Source organism: Oryza brachyantha, chromosome 7 (assembly GCF_000231095.2).
Source record: "Oryza brachyantha chromosome 7, ObraRS2, whole genome shotgun sequence".
Lineage (NCBI taxonomy): Eukaryota > Viridiplantae > Streptophyta > Magnoliopsida > Poales > Poaceae > Oryza > Oryza brachyantha.
Window position 1 is genome coordinate 3891845 of NC_023169.2, and position 18503 is coordinate 3910347.

Sequence of the window (18503 nt, forward strand, 5' to 3'; positions counted from 1 at the left end):
CTCCCCCTTCGGTGCGTTGTGCTCCCGGGCCCACGCCGCACCGTCGCACAGATCCCACCGCGTCCGACTCAGCCCCGCGCCACGTCCGCACCCACCGCATCCTCCACCCACACTGCTGACCGGTGGGCCCCACGGCCCCACCCCACCCACCCGGGCACCACCTGTACCCCGCACCCAACACGCTGCTGCTGCTGCTACTACTTGTCCTCCCTTTACACTGTCGCTACGCGTCCCCGGCACTGCCCACCTGTGGACGCGTCATGACACCGACGCGTGGACCCCATCCGGAATGCCGTCCACGTGTCGGCCAGCATGCCTCTGCTCTGGGCCCCGCCTCTCGGGATGGCCCAATGGAAGCGCGCCACGTGGGATGGCGAAAGCGGCTACGCGTACACCGGGGTGGGTACACGGGAGGAGGGGTTACCAAACCCTAGAGGCATATTTTTTTTTTTGCTTGCTTGCTTGCTGTGCTGGTGCTTACTCACACCGCCCCGGTAGCCTCACCGCCGGCGACGCGACGCGCAGTGCCCCCACCGCCGCCCTCGGTGAGCTGCGGGGATCTCCAGATCTCGCCCATGGCGTCCTCGTCGGACGAGCAGCCGAAGCCGCCCGAGCCTACCGCGGCGGCGGCGACGGCCGTGGCCACCGCCGCCGCGCCGACGCACGCCGAGTGGGCCGCGTCGCTGCAGGCGTACTACGCCGCCGCGGGGCACCCCTACGCGTGGCCCGCGCAGGTAGGATTGCGCGCAATTCCGGCTCAGCAGTGGTGGTGGGTGGGTGGGGAGGGTTGGCTGGCTTCGGGTTCTAACTTAGGGTTTGCTTTGCTCTGCTCTTGTTTGCTCGGATGCAGCACCTGATGGCTGCGGCGGCGGCCGCGGGGGCGCCGTACGGCGCGCCGGTGCCGTTCCCGATGTACCACCCGGGCGCCGCGGCGGCGTACTACGCTCACGCGTCCATGGCCGCGGTGAGGGCTCAGGCTTCTCCGTCCTTTGCCCAATTTTTTGTGGTCAATTTGGGGAAATTGGGTTTGGATTTGGTGTCAAACTGTTGCTCCCTGCGCAGGGTGTTCCTTACCCGACAGCGGAAGCTGTCGCGGCGGCGGCAGCAGCAGCAGCAGCGGCGGCGGGAGCGGTGCCGGAAGGGAAGGGGAAGGGGAAGGGCGCCGGCACGTCGCCTGAGAAGGGAAGCTCAGCGGCGCCCTCTGGGGACGATGCATCGCGGAGGTATAGTTTCGTGTTGCTGCACTCCATCAAGTATATTCGTGGTCTCCTTTTTTTTTTTTTCGTTTTCTGTTTGAATTGAGTTTAGAGTTTTGTTGCGTGTACAGTGGTGATAGTGGCAGCGAGGAGTCGTCGGATACTAGAGATGATGACACTGACCATAAGGTACTAAGCAACCTGCTTTAGCGCAAGAGGACCATTTAAATTGGCTTGCTCTGCTGTAATTAATAACTATCATGATGGTCTTTGTGTGGTTGAAATTGGATTTCCTCAGGATTCTTCTGCACCTAAGAAGAGGAAATCTGGTAATACATCGGCAGAAGGTGGGTTGTTGGAATATGTGATTTTGGCCTGAGTAGATTTCTTCGGGACTGTGGGGATGATTAGAGATCGATGTTTGCCAGGCGAGCCATCTCAAGTTGCACTTATGCCCTTTGCTGCTGTCGAGTCACCGTATCAGTTGAAGGGGAGGTCTGCGTCAAAGCTTCCAGTTTCTGCGCCTGGGCGGGCGGCGCTTCCTAACGCGACACCTAATTTGAACATAGGGATAGATCTCTGGAGTGCTTCTCCGGCCTTAGCTGTGCCGGCAGGGCAGGGGGAAGCAAGTCCTGGGTTGGCACTTGCACGGCGTGATGGCGCTGGTCAACTGGTATGTATATGGTGTCCCTTATCCTGAAATTGTTTCAGTGTGCCCTAACCTTTTTGGAATGCCTCATGAATACTCATGACATGAGTTTTGTCTTCTTATACATAATTGAAAATGTTTCAGGATGAGCGTGAATTAAAGAGGGAAAGGCGCAAACAATCTAACAGAGAGTCTGCAAGGAGATCAAGGTTGCGCAAGCAGGTATTTCTTTAACAATACGTTCTTATTTCCTGCGAAATGTTAAATCATGCCCTTTTAATTTGTCAATTCTACTCATATTACTGTAATACTTGTGAACCTGGTAAGATCTGCTTGCATGGCACTATAAATCAAGAGAAGCCGACAAAACATATTATATGGCAGCTATGAGCAAATTTGGCATGAAATTGCTGTGCACATGTTACCCTACTATTGTTTTTACATGGATTACTAAACGAACTTTCAAATGAAACAACTTTGATTACTTAAAACAAGAATTAATTAAATAATATGGTAGCTAGCTTTACCTTTAACTCTAAAAGTTGTTTGTTTGAAGCAATGCTACTAATGTCTATTGGTTTTATGAAATAGGAAATTGTACTTCACTATGGTTGTTTTACCCTACCACGTGTCTTTTGGTTTTGCGGATTACATATCACCAAATGTAGAGCAATTTACTGAAGCATAAACAGATACAGGAAACAATTACTCCTGTTTCATTTTATCATTTATACGTGATTAGTAGTATTGATTTCAGAAACAGATGGACCTCATGGCTCCTCACTCTGATGGGCGTATGCTTATTAGGTTTTGTATCGTTCAATATTCTCAATATTTTCTAAAACTAGTTTCTGGATACTGACTTCTGACTTCATTAAGCTGCAAGACAGAAAAAGAACAAAAGAACATTTGGTTCATCACTCACTTATGAGAATGCTTAAAAATAGTCAGATGGAAGATGAGAAAGGCACAGCATACATTCATTGTTTAAGACGACTCAAATAAGGGATCTAAATAAATCTCATTGCACTAGGTTGAATACCTATATGGATCTGGCAGTAGATGGCAGACCTGCAAATAAACACTTACTCTGCTTGGCACTGCCATATTGCTGGTAGGAGGGATATTGTGCATGCTAGATGCTAGGGGAGGCATTTGGTATGATGTCACCACTTAATTGTTTCCTTGCACATGGCCGATATGCACCAAAAAAACTGACAAAAATGATATATAAGGGCTTGCCTGCTCCTAGTGGATCTTGTGCTTAAATGTCTCAGGTCCCCAATAATAATGTAGCATCTATAACGTGTGATTGGTAGTTCCCTACTTCCCTTTTTTAATACGGTCTGTTAGGAGCTGAATGTCAAATATAAAATACCTAATACATTGATTTTCGCTCTTACCAAACTGAGCATGCAAATACCAAGTAATAAGATCGGAACCGGAAACAACTAATGGACCTCTAGTACAGACTGTTGATTTCCACCGAACCGAATTTTCTTTATCTACCTTGAATTTGTTGCCACTGCTAATGTCCAAATTGAGATGACCATGCTGAAACAAATGTCCAATAATTTGCAAGGCATGGTTAGTTTGTGCTTGAAAACTTGCATCGTTGTTTCCATACTTCCAATTTTTTGTTGATGGGGGTGGTATCTAAACCATGGATGGGTACCTAAAATGTATAGAAGATGCAAGAAGAAAAAGTAGATGATAAAATTAAAATGTATATGCTTGAATTCCCAACATCTAGTTTTTTTTCCTAATAAAACGAATCTTCCTATCTATCTAGTCAACTACTTAGCTCTTGACCTCCCCACTTTTGTTACTCTGTAATTCTGTATTTGCAAAGGGAGGTTTTGATGACACCATTTTTTGTGTGTTTGATACATTTCATTTCACCACCTGTTTTTCAGCAAGAGTGCGAGGAACTAGCCCGGAAGGTAGCTGAACTGACAACTGAGAACAATGCTCTCCGAACAGAACTTGACCAGCTTAAGAAGGCCTGTGAGGATATGGAAGCAGAGAATACACGACTGATAGTAAGCACATGCCACTCCACCCATACTTTGCCATCCGCAGAGACAGGGAATGATAGTTCTTTCCACACATGTGTTCTCATGGTAGCATTTCCTGATTCTTATGGATAATTTGATCTTTATGAAGGGTGACAAGGCTCAATACCAGGGACCAACTGTGACAACCACCCTGGGGATGAGCATCGACTCGTCAAAAACGCAACACCATGACAACGAGGGCCAGCTTCACAAGAACACTAATAATAACAGCAACGGGAACTACGTAGGCAGCAGCCACAAACCGGAGGCTAACTCTAGGTGAGAGAGATCATGAGGGAGTGACGACAAAAGATGAGATGAGGTGTTTTTCTTATCTAACCACAACACCCATCATCAAACCAGTATGTGTTCTTTTTTTTAGCAAAAAAGCTGTTGTTTTAGTCCCTTCTCACAACTCACGGGGCCCTGTAGAGCTGCCCCCCAGATCGCAGCCATGTATTATTTATGGCTGGTTGCCGAGAAGAAAATGCGTTTGTGTTTTGTGTGTGGTGTGTGTTTTGTAAACCGATTGATGTAGCTATTGTAACAAACCTAGCTCTTAGAATTTTTATGTTTGCTAACATTTGATGAGGGAATGTAACCGGCCAATTCGGTGGCCTGATCGGTTGATGAAATGCGTAACAAATAGCATATATATTTTTCTCTGTCTGGGTTGCTAGCATGATTCGGGATAATCTTATGCTCAGGAGGTGATGGAAATGAATATGCTGTATCGTTGATTAATTTTTTTGGATTCTGTGTTCTTTAATATGGATTCTTTTAAACTTTTTTCGGTTTTGTGTGCATGCTTTTCAGAGGTTTAAACGCTGTGTTTTTTATAAATATTAATGTTTAAACACTGTGTTTTTTGTAAAAAAATATTTATAGAAGTTTATCAAATTACTTTTATAAAATAGATTTTTACTTCGAAACAGTTAGCTTCATCATTTATACCATAGCTATAACAAAAATCATAAAATCTTTTGTATTCTATAAGTAAATATTGATATTGGGATGATTTGCCTTTAGCTCCCTCTTGTCATTAATATTTGTATAAGATTTTGTCAGCCTTTTAAACTTGACTAACTATTAACTTCTCAAATGCTTAGGTACCATTAGAGAGGAGAAGAAAGAGAAAAAAATGAGCACGCTTTCTGAATGTTTACGTGGTGCTTTTTTTCTCCTATATTTGCTTTGAAAAAATTATATTAATCATTTTTTTAAGTTTATAATGATTAATGCTCAATTAATCACGTGCTAATAGCTAAATTTGTTTTGTATCCTTCTTTGGCTTCCTCTCAAACTCATCCAAATAATTTTGACTACTAACTAATAAAATATACATACATTGTTATGGATTAGGGTTTATAGAGATAAACACCGCCAAAGGATAGCCGGGCGGTGACGGTTACTAGGGATGGGAGGGGGACTTAGGTTGGGGAAGACTAACTATGATTCATTGTTTGATTAGAATGACGATACAATCCCATCATTATATAGATAGTAAGACTTAATCTCTAGGCAACTAACTTGATCTAATCTAACTTTATATCTTAATCCTGTCATATCACCTAACCAACTGCTATAGTACCAAGTATATTGTTCACGCGTGTACTGTTCACTCGCCAGGGGATTGGGTTCATAGGCCTCGATCCCTCGGCCCCTACTATGACACTACATCCCTCCATTCGAGTAGCTTACCCTCGAGCTATGGTACTACTAGATTGACTCATATGACTCCAAATAAAACCTCACATAACAGAGAAAAAAGATGAACTCTTTTCTAAGTTGAAAATATGGCATCCTGCATGTTGTTCATGTAGCAATGAAATACCACAACCTACCCAATATGATATATGAGAATTAGAATTCTATATGATGAATTACAAATGACGTGCATTTTGTTCGATTTTTGGGTATCCTACAGAATTTCTGCCATGTTTGCATACCTTAGCCCATGCGAACTTCTAGTTGTTCCTAAATTTTTCTTGAGAAAAATATTAATGTAATCACTGTTTTAGTAAAGAATGTGGTGCGAGTTGATTATTTTATGGGCCATTAGAAATCTGGGGATAGTTCGAGTAGAAAACAAAAGATATTTTCTTTTCTGCATTTCTTACGAATGTGACACTGTGCGGGGGAAGTGGTTACTTTTTTTGGTTTTGTTTTGTTGGAGCGTGGGAGCTGTTACTCTCTCCGTCCCTAAATATTTGATGCTGTTAACTTTTTTATATATGTTTACTCTTCGTCTTATTCAAAAATTTACATAATTATTAATTATTTTTATATCATTGTATTTATTGTTAAATATAATTTTTTGCACATATATAGCTTTGCATATTTGACAAATTTTTTTGAATACGACGAATATTCAAACGTGTATAAAAAGTCAGCGACGTCAAATATTTAGAGACGGAGGTAGTATTATTCTGGATTTCTCAAGGCACCTTTAACGCAATGCTAAAGAGAGGTGCTGGTATAAAAAACGGGTTTTTTTTTTGCCACGTATGATGGACGAGCGGCTTAATCTCATGAAGCCGTTGCTTCTTGTGGCGTCTATGCCTGTGGGGCGCTCCAAAATAATTTGAAACAACGACGGCGGCGTCGATGCCTAGAAACTGCGTCAACAAAACAGAAAATTGGGAGGCAATAAACAACCATGCAGCGTGAGCAACTAGCAAAAAATTAGGAGGGAACAAACAGCCATGCAACGTCAACTACAAACAAATAGGCTGCATATCTTCGTGAACAAACCAGGGATAAAATAACACATGTTGCATCAACAACAACAGATCACCGGCTGGCTGCATGAAAGCGTTACCAAACCTGAAATTCAGATATTGTCAAACATGAAAGCGTTGGAGCTGGTTGGTGCTTGGACGGGTGCTGCAAACGATTTTCACAATTTCAAGCATCTGTCCAGCACTCCAGTATTGAGCGATAGGCTGTAGAGCGGGCTTAGTGCTTAGCTTAATCCTTTTTTAAGCATCTCACTAAGTGTTAGAGGTGCCCTCAAGGTGGAACCGTGCTACGAATGAGGAGGGACGACTCCGTTTTTAAGTACTACCTCCGTTTCATAATGTAAGATTTTCTAACGTATCCTAAATTCATATAGATATCATCTAGACATATATATATAAACAATATGCATTGGTTAATAGATGAATCTAAGCATAACTAAAACCTTTTATATTATGAAAACGGATGGAGTAGCAGAGATAAAGACAAGAGGAAAAGGCGTTGTTTTTCTACAAAGAAGCGTGCAACCAGGAAAAATGGATGTTGACATGTCGTGGCCTTGTGAGTGCACTAATTAGTTTGACTACTTCACCTGACTTCTCACTGGGTTTTCTTTCCAAACAACTCCGCGTCTTCCATCCTCGTAAGTTTAGTTCATCAGAATCATTTCTTCCTCCTCTCCGATCGAATCTTGGTATTGTTTCAAGTGTTCTTCTTCCTCTCTGAATCCTGGTATTTGTTGTCCTTGGTAGATAGATAGATATCTGGCAAGCACAAGATGCCAACCTCCAACATCTTCAACCACAAATGTTTCTCTTTCCCTGACAAGCATGGCAGAATTGACCTCTTCAGACGACATCCATGGCTGCTCCGAGGAAGCTGCTATTTCTCACCATCAAAAGTGCTCCCAGGAAGAACTTCTGGAGGACATCCCTGAAGATGGGCACGGCTGCAGATACATCAACATCTGGATCCAGAGGGCAGACCTGCAGACGCTCAAACTGTTCAGGAAAGAATTGGTGGCAATGGTCGACCAAAGCATCCATGAAATCAGCAGCAAGAATGGGCAAGCACAGGCGTCTGACCCTGACATGCATCGCCTGCTGAGGCTTGCAGGTATGGTGACCATGCTGCCAACCTCGCCTGATCTGCTCCCTGCTATGCTGCGTCTGTTCATGACGCTCAAGTGTGTGAGGAACATCTTGCACCGGCTGTGTTCACTGCCCCAGAATGGTTCGTGCCAAATGGTCGCTTCGTACGTGATGAACCATGTCAGAGTTGTGCGGGAGCATGACGCCGTGCTCAACATTGTTCTTGCCCAGGATACTGGGCAGAGTGATGAGGAATGGAGACGAGTGGATTCCTTTGTGCACTACTTGGTCAGACGCCTGGACGCCTTGTTTGAGAGGACGATCAAGCATGGCCTGATCGGGTCAGAATGCATTTCGTACTGGAGCAGCTTCGCAAGCTGGAGATGAAGTCTGTGCCGTGCTGCAGCAGAACTGGATTGCGAAGCACAGCGACCAGGTTGAGCGTCTCATGGCGGCCCGTCTGTTCTTGCTTGGATGCTCATACATCGACACAGGTGTTTTTTCCTTGCTTTTATCCGCATCCACTGACTACATTTCACAGGCTGCTGGATGGCACCTGCGCAGAGCAACATGACTGGAAAATCGACTGCTGCAGAAGGTGACAACTGCTGTGTCATCCCTGGTAGTCCAATGCTATCAGGCATACCTGCAGAAGAAGAGTGCCAAGCTCCAGAAGCATGCACGCTACACTCCTCAGGAAATTGAGAACATGCTGATGAAGCTATTCGAAGGATGAGCGATTTTACCGTACTTATTTGGTACCTTCTAGTACCTAAGGTATCAAGAGTTCCTAAAATTTATATAGAAAAAAGTGATACATCTTAATATCTTTTCAAGTACCGTAAAATTGCTCTCGAAGGATAGACTGCGCGCTGCACAAGTTAGATTATAGAGCCAGAATGGGAGTATGAAACCACTGTTAGTGCTCACTGCTGCAGCTTGATTATCTGTACAAACAGTATGAAATTTCTGGTAATGCAACTTCCCTTTTGTGTACTCTTGTGTTCATGTTCAGGAAATGATATCTGTCTTTGATTTTTGGTTTGTCAAATTGGATCTCTTGGAGTAACTACACTCTATCGTCTTATACTTTGGTTTGTCATATTGGATATCTTTCGAATATTAGTTACACTCTACGGTAATCATGTTTCATTGAGTTAATGATTTTGTTTCTCCTATTAGGCCATGAACGATAGTTTAGGTAGCTGCTATCTAATCTATATAAACTTTGTATTCCATATTCAGATAATGTGCACAACTCATACAGCATGTTATTAATTTAATTGTATGATCAATGGTTTCAATATAGCTTCAAGAATATACAATTAACAACTAATATTATAGCTAAACTTACTTAGTAGTTCATAACAACATTGAAGATTCAGATGGTAGGACTTCGACCTGTAGTTCATAACAACATTAAATATTATTTTTCCCTGGAATTCTCAGTTACGATTTTTAATTACGCCGGAAAATCACTTTTTCATCTATTTCTTTAACAAAACTGCACTATATATCAACCTCTATGACATATATTTTTTTGGTTAAATTTCCTTCAAATTTAAAGTTAAAACCACTACACTACCATGTCGTTACCGTGCCTCGGCGGAGGGTCCGGTTACCGGTAACCGTGGTAACATGAACCCTGTATGTGGGTGCAGATTTATAGAGAGAGTCAAATCATCTTAGGATGTGAATGGGGGTAATAGTTAAATAGAGATTTGGAGAGACAAAATGTAGCAATTTTGTTGAGAAAAAAAAATCTTAGGCAGTCCTTTTTGGTGTGAAATTTTACCATTTCTTATATATTGTATTACTACCTCCGTGTTAAAACAACTTTTCTCTATGTTACTTAGCAGATATTAATGTTTAAGTCAAAAGATTTTTTTACTTTCATGATCAAATTTATAATGGTTTAGGTTTTATTTCCATGCACATGATTGACACTCCCTCCATTCTATATTATAAGACTTTTTGGGCTTGACTAGATTTATCCTTGTATTAATGCATATGTTTTGTGTCTATATTCATTGTCATACAAATGAATCTAAGTAAGACCAAAAAGTCTTATAATATGAAACAGAGGGAATAGTAAATAAAAGAAACACCGCCACAGATATAGAAATCGGCATATAAATATTTATATTACGATATATATAAAATTTAAATGTTAGAAATCCTTATAAAAAATACTTCCTCCGTTTCATAATATAAGACTTTCTAGCCTTGCCTAGATTTATATGGATACTAATGAATTTAGACATATATATAAATTATATACATTCATCAATTGATGAATTTAGATAAGGCTAGAAAGTCTTACAATATAAAACAGAGGTAGTACCTTAATAAAGTAATATTCGTTGCAAGGTTTTGTGAGCTCACGGCGCATAACCTTTGCGTTTTTTTTTTAAAAAAAATAAAATAAAAGCGTGACCGACAACACGACTTAGCGTGGTGGCTGGGAAAATGAGGAAAACAATTACTTACTCGTTGAAAATTTAAGTATTTATGATATTTAAATTATGTATATAAGTATGTTTATTACTGCTTGGGGTACTACTTAACTCATCCGTCACTTCTCAATTTCTCATTCAAAATTCTTTCTTTTTATCTTACTTACGTCCGACGCTTATTCATTCGTCATTTAGTAAGTGTCAATATAGCTTTTTTTTTCTAACCTTGATCTCCCTAAATGACCTAAAAATATTTATATTTTAAAATGGAGGTACTCCATAGTATATGAGAGCTTGTTAGCATGACAGCTGAGGCATCTTCTGCTTTTTGTATATGTCGCATGTGCTATTCAGATATAATCTTTTCTGGAGACTTTGTATATTACTGCATCTGTTCCAAAACATAATCACTGCTAAGTTGTTCAGCGTAGACTAAGGATATATTAAAAGGTTCCCTTTTAGTCACTTCTTTAAAATTTGAATCGATTAGATCCTATTCCTAAGCATATGATTGAATTTGGAATCATTATAATAATTAAAAATATGAGAATCGGTGTAAAAATATGTATATTGGGATATAAAATTTAAATCCTAGATATGCTTATATTTTGAAACAGATGACAGAGAAATTATAAATTCCATGTAACATCACGTTGAACAAATACACAACCACCCTTTTTTATGTAAAAAGGGAACTAGACTAAGGAAGTAGGAAAAAGTCCATCTAAGATCCCTAAACTTAAAGACGAGTCTGTTTTTTATCTCTTAACAACAAACCAGAAAAGTGTACCTTTAAACTCGTATAATCCATTCAAAAAATATCCCTGTACAGCACTGACTCTTTTTTTTGACTGGTTTTGCTGATGCAGCGTCCGATGGGTCCCACATGTCAGGTTTTTTTTTCTCCTCACTTCTTTACTTCCCTCTTCTCTCTTCTTCCTCTTTTCTTTGATTCCCTCCTGTACTAGGGCTGGGGTGGACGACAGTGGGCGAGCGGCGATAGGGGCAGGCGAGCTGGGCACGGTCAGCGATAGCACTAGGGGTGTGGATGGTGGGGGTGGCCGGCGTCATCGTTGGGTGGCGAACTAGGGCGTGTCGGCGGCGAGCGACGACGCTAGGGGTCACGGACGACACTAGAGGTCACGGCCATCCTCATCTACGCCACCCCACGACACCGACAGTATCCTCAGCAACGACCACATCAACTTCGACGTCTCGGCGGGTCGCCTCGATAGCCTCGTCTCCTCCGTCGATGAGGCCCAGGTGGAGATCCCAGACCCCACACTCACGCTTCAGCAACTCATCGACAACTTCTCCAGCAAGAACTTCACTGTCGAGGAGCTCATCATCCTATACGGCGTGCACTCCGTTAGCGACGACCACTACTCCTCGTTCGTCGCTCGCCTCGCCGTGACGCCAGACCATATCATTCCGGCCTCGCCTTGCCCCATCTCGCCGGCCCCCGCCACCACCCATCCACCGCCATCCGCCCCAGCCCTAGGACAGGAGAGAAGCAGCGAAAATAGGAAGAAGAGAGATGAGAGGAAGGAAGAGAAGGGAAGAAAAAGAAATAAAAAATTCTGACACGTGGGACCCACACATCAGCAAAACCAGTCAAAAAAATGAGTCAATACTGTCGAGGGACCTTTTTTGGACTTTTTTAACGGATTATGCGAGTTTAGAAATAAACATTTTTAGTGTTCCGGTTAAAGGGACAAAAACAGATTCACCTTTTAAGTTCAGAGATCTTTGGTAGACTTTTTCCGAGGAAGCAGTAGCTTGGCCCAATTAGCCGGATTGGACGGGCCCTTCATCGGCCTGTAGCTAACAAAGCCAGACGTCGGGGAAGCAGATCCAATCGAATCACAACTGCTGCTGGCTGGGATCGTTTGTTATCAAAGTTTTGTTTCAACTGCTATGCACGATTTCAAAACAAAAAAAATATAGTAAAGTTTGAGGACCTCATCATTTGGTTTTTATGGAAAAAAAACTAAAAGTTATATTTGCAAATAAAACTTTATATATATGTTCTTACCGATTTGTCTAAAAATAAACTATAATGAAAACCATAAAGTCAACTCTAAATTTAGAGTTAAAAATTCAAATTTTGGCCACTAAACATAAACACAAACGAAAAATGAGGACGTGAGTGTTATGCGAGGAATGAGATACTCTAACTTTATTCTTTTCCTAATATAAAGGTTGACATATCGATTCCATGGTCACTGGACTCACATGTAGCCCACCAAATCAGATAAACTTCGTTCCTTATGTGTACAGGTAGAATGGCAGTGTACACCTGGTTTAGAGGCCGGGTTTAAATTCATTCTTTAAATAAAACTGCTTGTAGATGCAATGTACCAATGAAAACCCCGCCTACTGCTGGTAGATAATATTAGATCCAAAAATATTCAACCCTGATGTTCATAAATATACATGGACACTACCCAAATTTATAGATGACTTAGGCCGCATTCGGCGGAGAGGGGAGACAAGTTAACTTATCTGACACGAAAAACATAGTAATAGATTAGTACATAATTAATTAATTATTTAAAAATATAAAATAGATTAATATGATTTTTAAAAAAACTGTCCTATTGAAGTTTTTTTAAAAATACACCGTTCAGTACTTCAAAAAACGTGCGCACGGAAAATAAGGAGGGCTCAGTTAACTTGTCCCATGGCCGAACACGGCCTTAAGCCATTGGCGTGATGGATATTTGCGACGATTTAAATACCTCTTGCAACTCTTTTTTAAGAACTTACAAAAAATATAATAATTAGTGAATAGACGGAGTGGTGCATTTTAGACGTTTGCTTTAGGTCGTTGGAAAGAAAGGTGGTTGACATTCATTATTCCTATGTAAACAAACTTTATAAAAATATATAATTTTAGTTATTACTAGAGAATTGAAAAAATCATAGCCATTATGTAGAAGCACTCATTTAATCACATGATTATGTTGTTAGGGTGATGAGGTGACAGAATGACTAAGCAATGATTGAATTAGAAGATAATATGCAGTAACTTGTTGACGATTTAATGGTAAAAAAGGTTACCATTGACATGGTCTTTACGTATATCAACAAACTACGGTATCAATTTCTAAATTCTTTATCAGAGATTTAAGTTAAGAACTATGACATCTCCTAATAAATTAGAAATGGACGAGATGGGAGGACAGGCGGACGTAAAATAGGAAGAATTACGGAGTACTAAAAATACTTATAATACTTATAGTTTAACATCCGATTCAAATATAAAAAATAGAGTAAAATATATGGGCGGTCCTTAAACTTGAGAGCGAGTGACACTTAGGTCCATGAACTTAAAAACTGCATATCTAGGTCCATAATCTTGGTTTAATGATTTGTAGCGGGTCCAAACCTCATTTGATCTAGACTAACTCCCGACGTGATAATCCACGTACGAAAAACATTTGCAATTTACCTTCTCCACGATAAAGAATGCTGGAATATAATTGTAATTTAATCATTAACGGTACAGTACCTTTCTAGAAACCCTCAAAAAATCCCTCAACCCCTCACATCTCTCCTATTCTTCCCTAGCCATAGCATTCGAGGAAGGGAGAGCAGCGAGTATTTTTTTTATTTTTAAACATTTTTAATAAATAGTTTTATTACTAAACCTGTTGGGGGATTTTTTTAAACCCCTCACATCCCTCCCATGCAAAAACGCTGCCTCGTCGGGGGATTTTTCCGGGGTTTCTAGAGAGGTACTGTACCGTTAAGGATTAAATTATAATTATTCCAGCATTCTTTATTGTGGAGGGGATAAATTTCAAATATTTTCCTTACGTGGATTGCCACGTCGGGAGTCAGGTTAAATAGGGTTTGGACCTGCTATGAATCATGATTATGGACGTAGATATGTAGTTTTTAAGTTCATGAACCTGAGTGACACTCGCCCATATATTTTACTCCAAAATACTTATTTTCTTAAATGAAGGGGTATGTATGTATAAGCACTTTGGGTGATTTTTTTGGCTTTTTTTATAGAAAACAAACAATATATTTGCAAACGAAAAATAATTTACGAATAAAACTTTTATATACGAATTTTTAGTGATCCATAAGCCAGATTGAAAAATAAATTTTGGTGATAAATCAACTTCAAATTTAAGTTTGAAAATTTAAATTTTAGCTCGTAAGTATAATTAAAAGAGAAAAGAGAAAAGATAGGTGCATATTAAAATGAGGGTTGGGTTGGTAGCCTTAAATAGGTAAAGCGACGCATACTTAAATTACAGTGTAACAGACAGGAACAACCCAACAAACCACACCCACGATTTATCATGTTTAAAATAATTAGTACTTAATTAATAACATGTCATAGAGGGATGAGCTGTCACGGCTAGAAGCTCCATTGAAATCGCCGAAAGTAGTGAGACTGTATTTGTTTTAAATTAAATATTAATTTATAAGTATAAACAAAGATAGAGAATCGGATGACAGACATCTCAAACTCACCATAGGTAGCATGCAGCAGCAGGCAGCAAAGGAATTTTTTTTTATTAAATAAATCCTTTTAAGTCACTGGGTAATTTTTTTTCAAAATTGAATCTTTTGCCCACGCCAGTATTGGTGACGTGACAAGACAACATTGCTATGTAGCCTGGTTGATGTGGCACTGCCACGACATCGATAATGGCGTGACAAGCCGTTTAATCATGCCAAATACCAGTGGCGTGGTAAAAAAGGTTCATACGGTGAAATATTTTATTCAGAGGTTTAGCAATAAAATTATTTATAAAAAAGTTTAAAAAATAAAAAAATGTCGCAGCAAAGTCGATCGGACTGGTACTCCGTGGTAGGCTTGTGTTCGTTGAAGGTGACGCACGGCCGACGCCATCTATTTCGTCAGGTCTCTCTCTCGGTGGTAGGTAAGGTGAGAGAGACAGACACTGCGCACACCTATTGATCTTTAGGTGTGTTTAGTTTGAAAAAAATTGTGTTTAGTTTGAAATTTTTTTTCAAAAACATCATATTAAGTTTTCAAATATATATTTAAAGTATTAAACATAGTCTAATTACAAAACAAATTTCAAATTCCGGCTAGAAACAGCGAGACGAATTTTTTGAGCCAAATTAATCTATCATTAGCACATGTTGGTTACTGTAGCATTTATGGTTAATCACTTTCTAATTAGGCTCAAAAGATTCATCTTAAGATTTCTTCCGTAACTGTACAATTAGTTTTTTAATTTAGCTATATTTAATTTTATTTAGATGTTCAAAGATTTGATGCGATGCTTTTAAAAAAATTTTTAGTAACTAACAAGGCCGAGAGGCGAGGCGACCTCGTCGTCCACATCTTGAAGTAGTGGGGCACGGAAGCGGGCCCACATGTCTCTAGTTAAGTATAGTTGTGGATCCATCGAATAAGAGGGTGTTTAGTTGGTGAAATAAAAATTTTTGTGTGTCATATTAGACGTTTGACCGGATGTCGGAAGGGGTTTTCGGATATGAATGAAAAAACAAATTTCATGACTAGCGTGGAAACCGTGAGACGAATCTTTTGAGCCTAATTAATCTATCATTAGCGCATATTGGTTACTGTAATACTTATAGCTAATCATGTACTAATTAGGCTCAAAAGATTCGTCTCACGATTTCTCACATAACTGTGCAATTAGTTTTTCGATTTATCTATGTTTAATACTCTATTTAGTATCCAAAAATTTGATGTGATGTTTTTGGGTGAAAATTTTTAGGACCTAAACGGGCCTAAATATCATGGATCTAAATAAAGTGGATTGAGTATAAACTCGTGCTTTTATTAGCGTTTGATATAAAATTTAATTTAGAAGCTCCTATGATCCTAAGTTCCTAACTGGTGTAGTACTAGGGCTCGAGGCTCCGTAGTCCCTATAGCAGATCCAGCCATCATAAGGTATGATTTACCTCGCACAGATATTAGGGGTAATTGTTTGTTTTTTTAAGAGAATAAGTTAAATGATATATTCGCAAATGAAAAATAACCTGCAAAGAATTCAGGTTAAAAAATAAACTATAATAAAAGAACTCCAAAACATGTTTCAACTTTTTGGTTGAAAATTCAAATTTTGTTTTATGGCCTGCGTGACACCTCTTAACTATTTAAACGGGACAAAATACACTGACATACACGTGTATCATCATTAATCTAATATGTGTCATCCTAATTTTTTAGAGAAGGATATTTTTATTCGACCTCTGTATCCAACCAGATATATTCTGGTACTTTTTTAATTCGAGAACTTAGCCCCTCAAGTAAGTAGAAGATTTAGCCCCTCAAATATCCAATCTGAAATTCATGTTCATCTGAAGATTTGAATTCAGGACCTTAAGTGTTACTTAGATCACTACAACCACTAAACCACTGGGCTACGCGCCTACGTGCTCTTTCGCTGCGTCTTCCTAATAAGCATCATCCTAATTAGGATGGTTTAAGTCCTCCATGCGTCATCCTCCCTCCTAGCTTCTTGGTATATGCGCAGGAACTATAGCTGTGCATGTTCCCTCCTCTGAAATATTAAGATAAAACAAAACCTAATTACAACAAAACAAAACTGTAAAAGATAGTTACGTCTACGCAAGAATAATGAGTTAATTTTATCGGACTATTCATGTGCATATCATATACGCGCGTGCCTGGCCTGGCCTGGCGAGACGAGCGAGCAGATGTGTTTCTCTTGTTCTCTCTACCACACGTCTCAAATTGCTAGAGCATTATCCCCTTATAAAGATGTCTCCATTTTCTAGAATAAGCAAGGTGATACTAAATTTTCTCACGGGTCATTTGATGAGGTAGGGTTTTATGATTTTTAAAGAATTAATTTCATATGCGCATTAGCCCATATATTAATTCAGCATATGCTACTCATATTGTTAGTACGTTGCTATCATGACACGAGGCAAAAAAAAATGTATGGTTTTATAGTTGAATGGGTAAATCGTATTTTTTTATAGTTGAGAAGAGTAAATCGAACTAACCCTTATTCTTACATGTGAAGGTTAATATTAACAGGGTTTGCATGCACAACACATAGGTGCAGGTGTCTATGCAGCGTAGCACAGGATAAAAAAATAACTATCAAAGACATCGTCATACTTGCTATAACTGGTTAATAATTGATAAAAATCATATGACAATGTCTAAAATATATTTTATGTTATTACATCTATTTTGTAATGGCATAACTTACCTACTACTTCATCAGTAGCTATATTACATTAATAATTCTGGTATTAATGAACCCACATGCGACATGCCAATACCTACTATTGCAACATCGGCAATGCATAGGAATATATTTGATCCATTAATTTCTTTAACAACAATATTACTTAGGGGTAGTACCAACTCTGGTTAATAATATCGCGGAGAGAATAAAAAGGTAGATTTTTTGGACGATTATAGTCTTAGTTTCGCCTACTAGGACTAGTAATAATATTGTTGCACCCAAAACACGTTGCCAAATATATAGTGACCACATCTAGTCCAAAATCATGTCATTAAAAGCTTAATCACCATTTCGTCGTATTCCATTTGGAGAAAAAATTAAGTCTAATACATAATTATAAGGATGAATTGGTCATTTGACCCTTGTTTGAACACTAACTACTAAAATGGTCCTCGTTTTCTAAGTTTGCTCTTTTGAATCTAGTTTTAAAAAACGAAGCTGCCAACTGACCATGTTTCATGAAGTGTAGCTAACAACGTGATCTAAGGGATAAATTGATCATTTTGCCCTTCTTAGGGGAGAGGGACGGAGAGAGGATTGGGTTGAGAGACTTACTGTAGGGGTACTTTTGTCATTGCATAATTACATTGTTTTTTATTTATCTAAACTGAAACCCTAGACATACAAGGGTCAGACAACAACTTGATTTTTGAGAAGGAGGGTCAAAAGAGCAAACCTGAGAAATGAGTTATTTCAGAAAGTTAGCTTTCAAACAATTCAAATGAGCGACTGTCTCTAATTATAAGTAGGGTGCTACAATATACTCCAACCAAATACTAACCAAACCAGTGGTATATCCAAACGATTTATAGAAATATCGAGCAAAATCTAGCACAACTAACCATTATTACGAAAAGTGTGTCAGCTTGCCATGGTTGGTGGGCTTTGGCTTCATAAACGATAAAAACATGTCACATATGGGTCTGATGAATTCAATATCCCAAGTTCATAATTGAAAGTTAAGTTCTTTAGAGCATAGAGATAACTCTAGATCAGACAAATATTGTTATTTAAATATTTTGATAGAATATGCATGGGTTTGTTATCGGATTAGAGATAGACAAT

General features: G+C 39.6%; 1 protein-coding gene and 1 pseudogene across 1 annotated transcript; both read left to right on the forward strand.

Moving 5' to 3' along the window:
* Positions 1-476: 476 nt before the first annotated feature.
* Positions 477-4618, forward strand: LOC102699421 (DNA-binding protein EMBP-1-like). The gene is made up of 9 exons (XM_040526355.1): positions 477-734; positions 851-964; positions 1063-1223; positions 1328-1385; positions 1495-1543; positions 1625-1869; positions 1990-2067; positions 3762-3887; positions 4012-4618. The coding sequence occupies exons 1-9, from the start codon at positions 576-578 to the stop codon at positions 4183-4185; spliced, it is 1164 nt and encodes a 387-aa protein (XP_040382289.1). The 5' UTR covers positions 477-575; the 3' UTR covers positions 4186-4618.
* A 2853-nt stretch (positions 4619-7471) lies between these two features.
* LOC102699701 lies at positions 7472-8698 on the forward strand (annotated as a pseudogene).
* The last annotated feature ends 9805 nt before the right edge of the window (positions 8699-18503 follow it).

What these genes read in the sequence shown, in the direction of transcription:
- LOC102699421 (XM_040526355.1), top strand. Translation starts at nt 576, where the DNA reads ATGGCGTCCTCGTCGGACGAGCAGCCGAAGCCGCCCGAGCCTACCGCG. An exon ending in GGGGACGATGCATCGCGGAG is followed by an intron (nt 1,224 to 1,327) that starts GTATAGTTTCGT and finishes TTGCGTGTACAG; the next exon opens with TGGTGATAGTGGCAGCGAGG. An exon ending in GATCAAGGTTGCGCAAGCAG is followed by an intron (nt 2,068 to 3,761) that starts GTATTTCTTTAA and finishes CCTGTTTTTCAG; the next exon opens with CAAGAGTGCGAGGAACTAGC.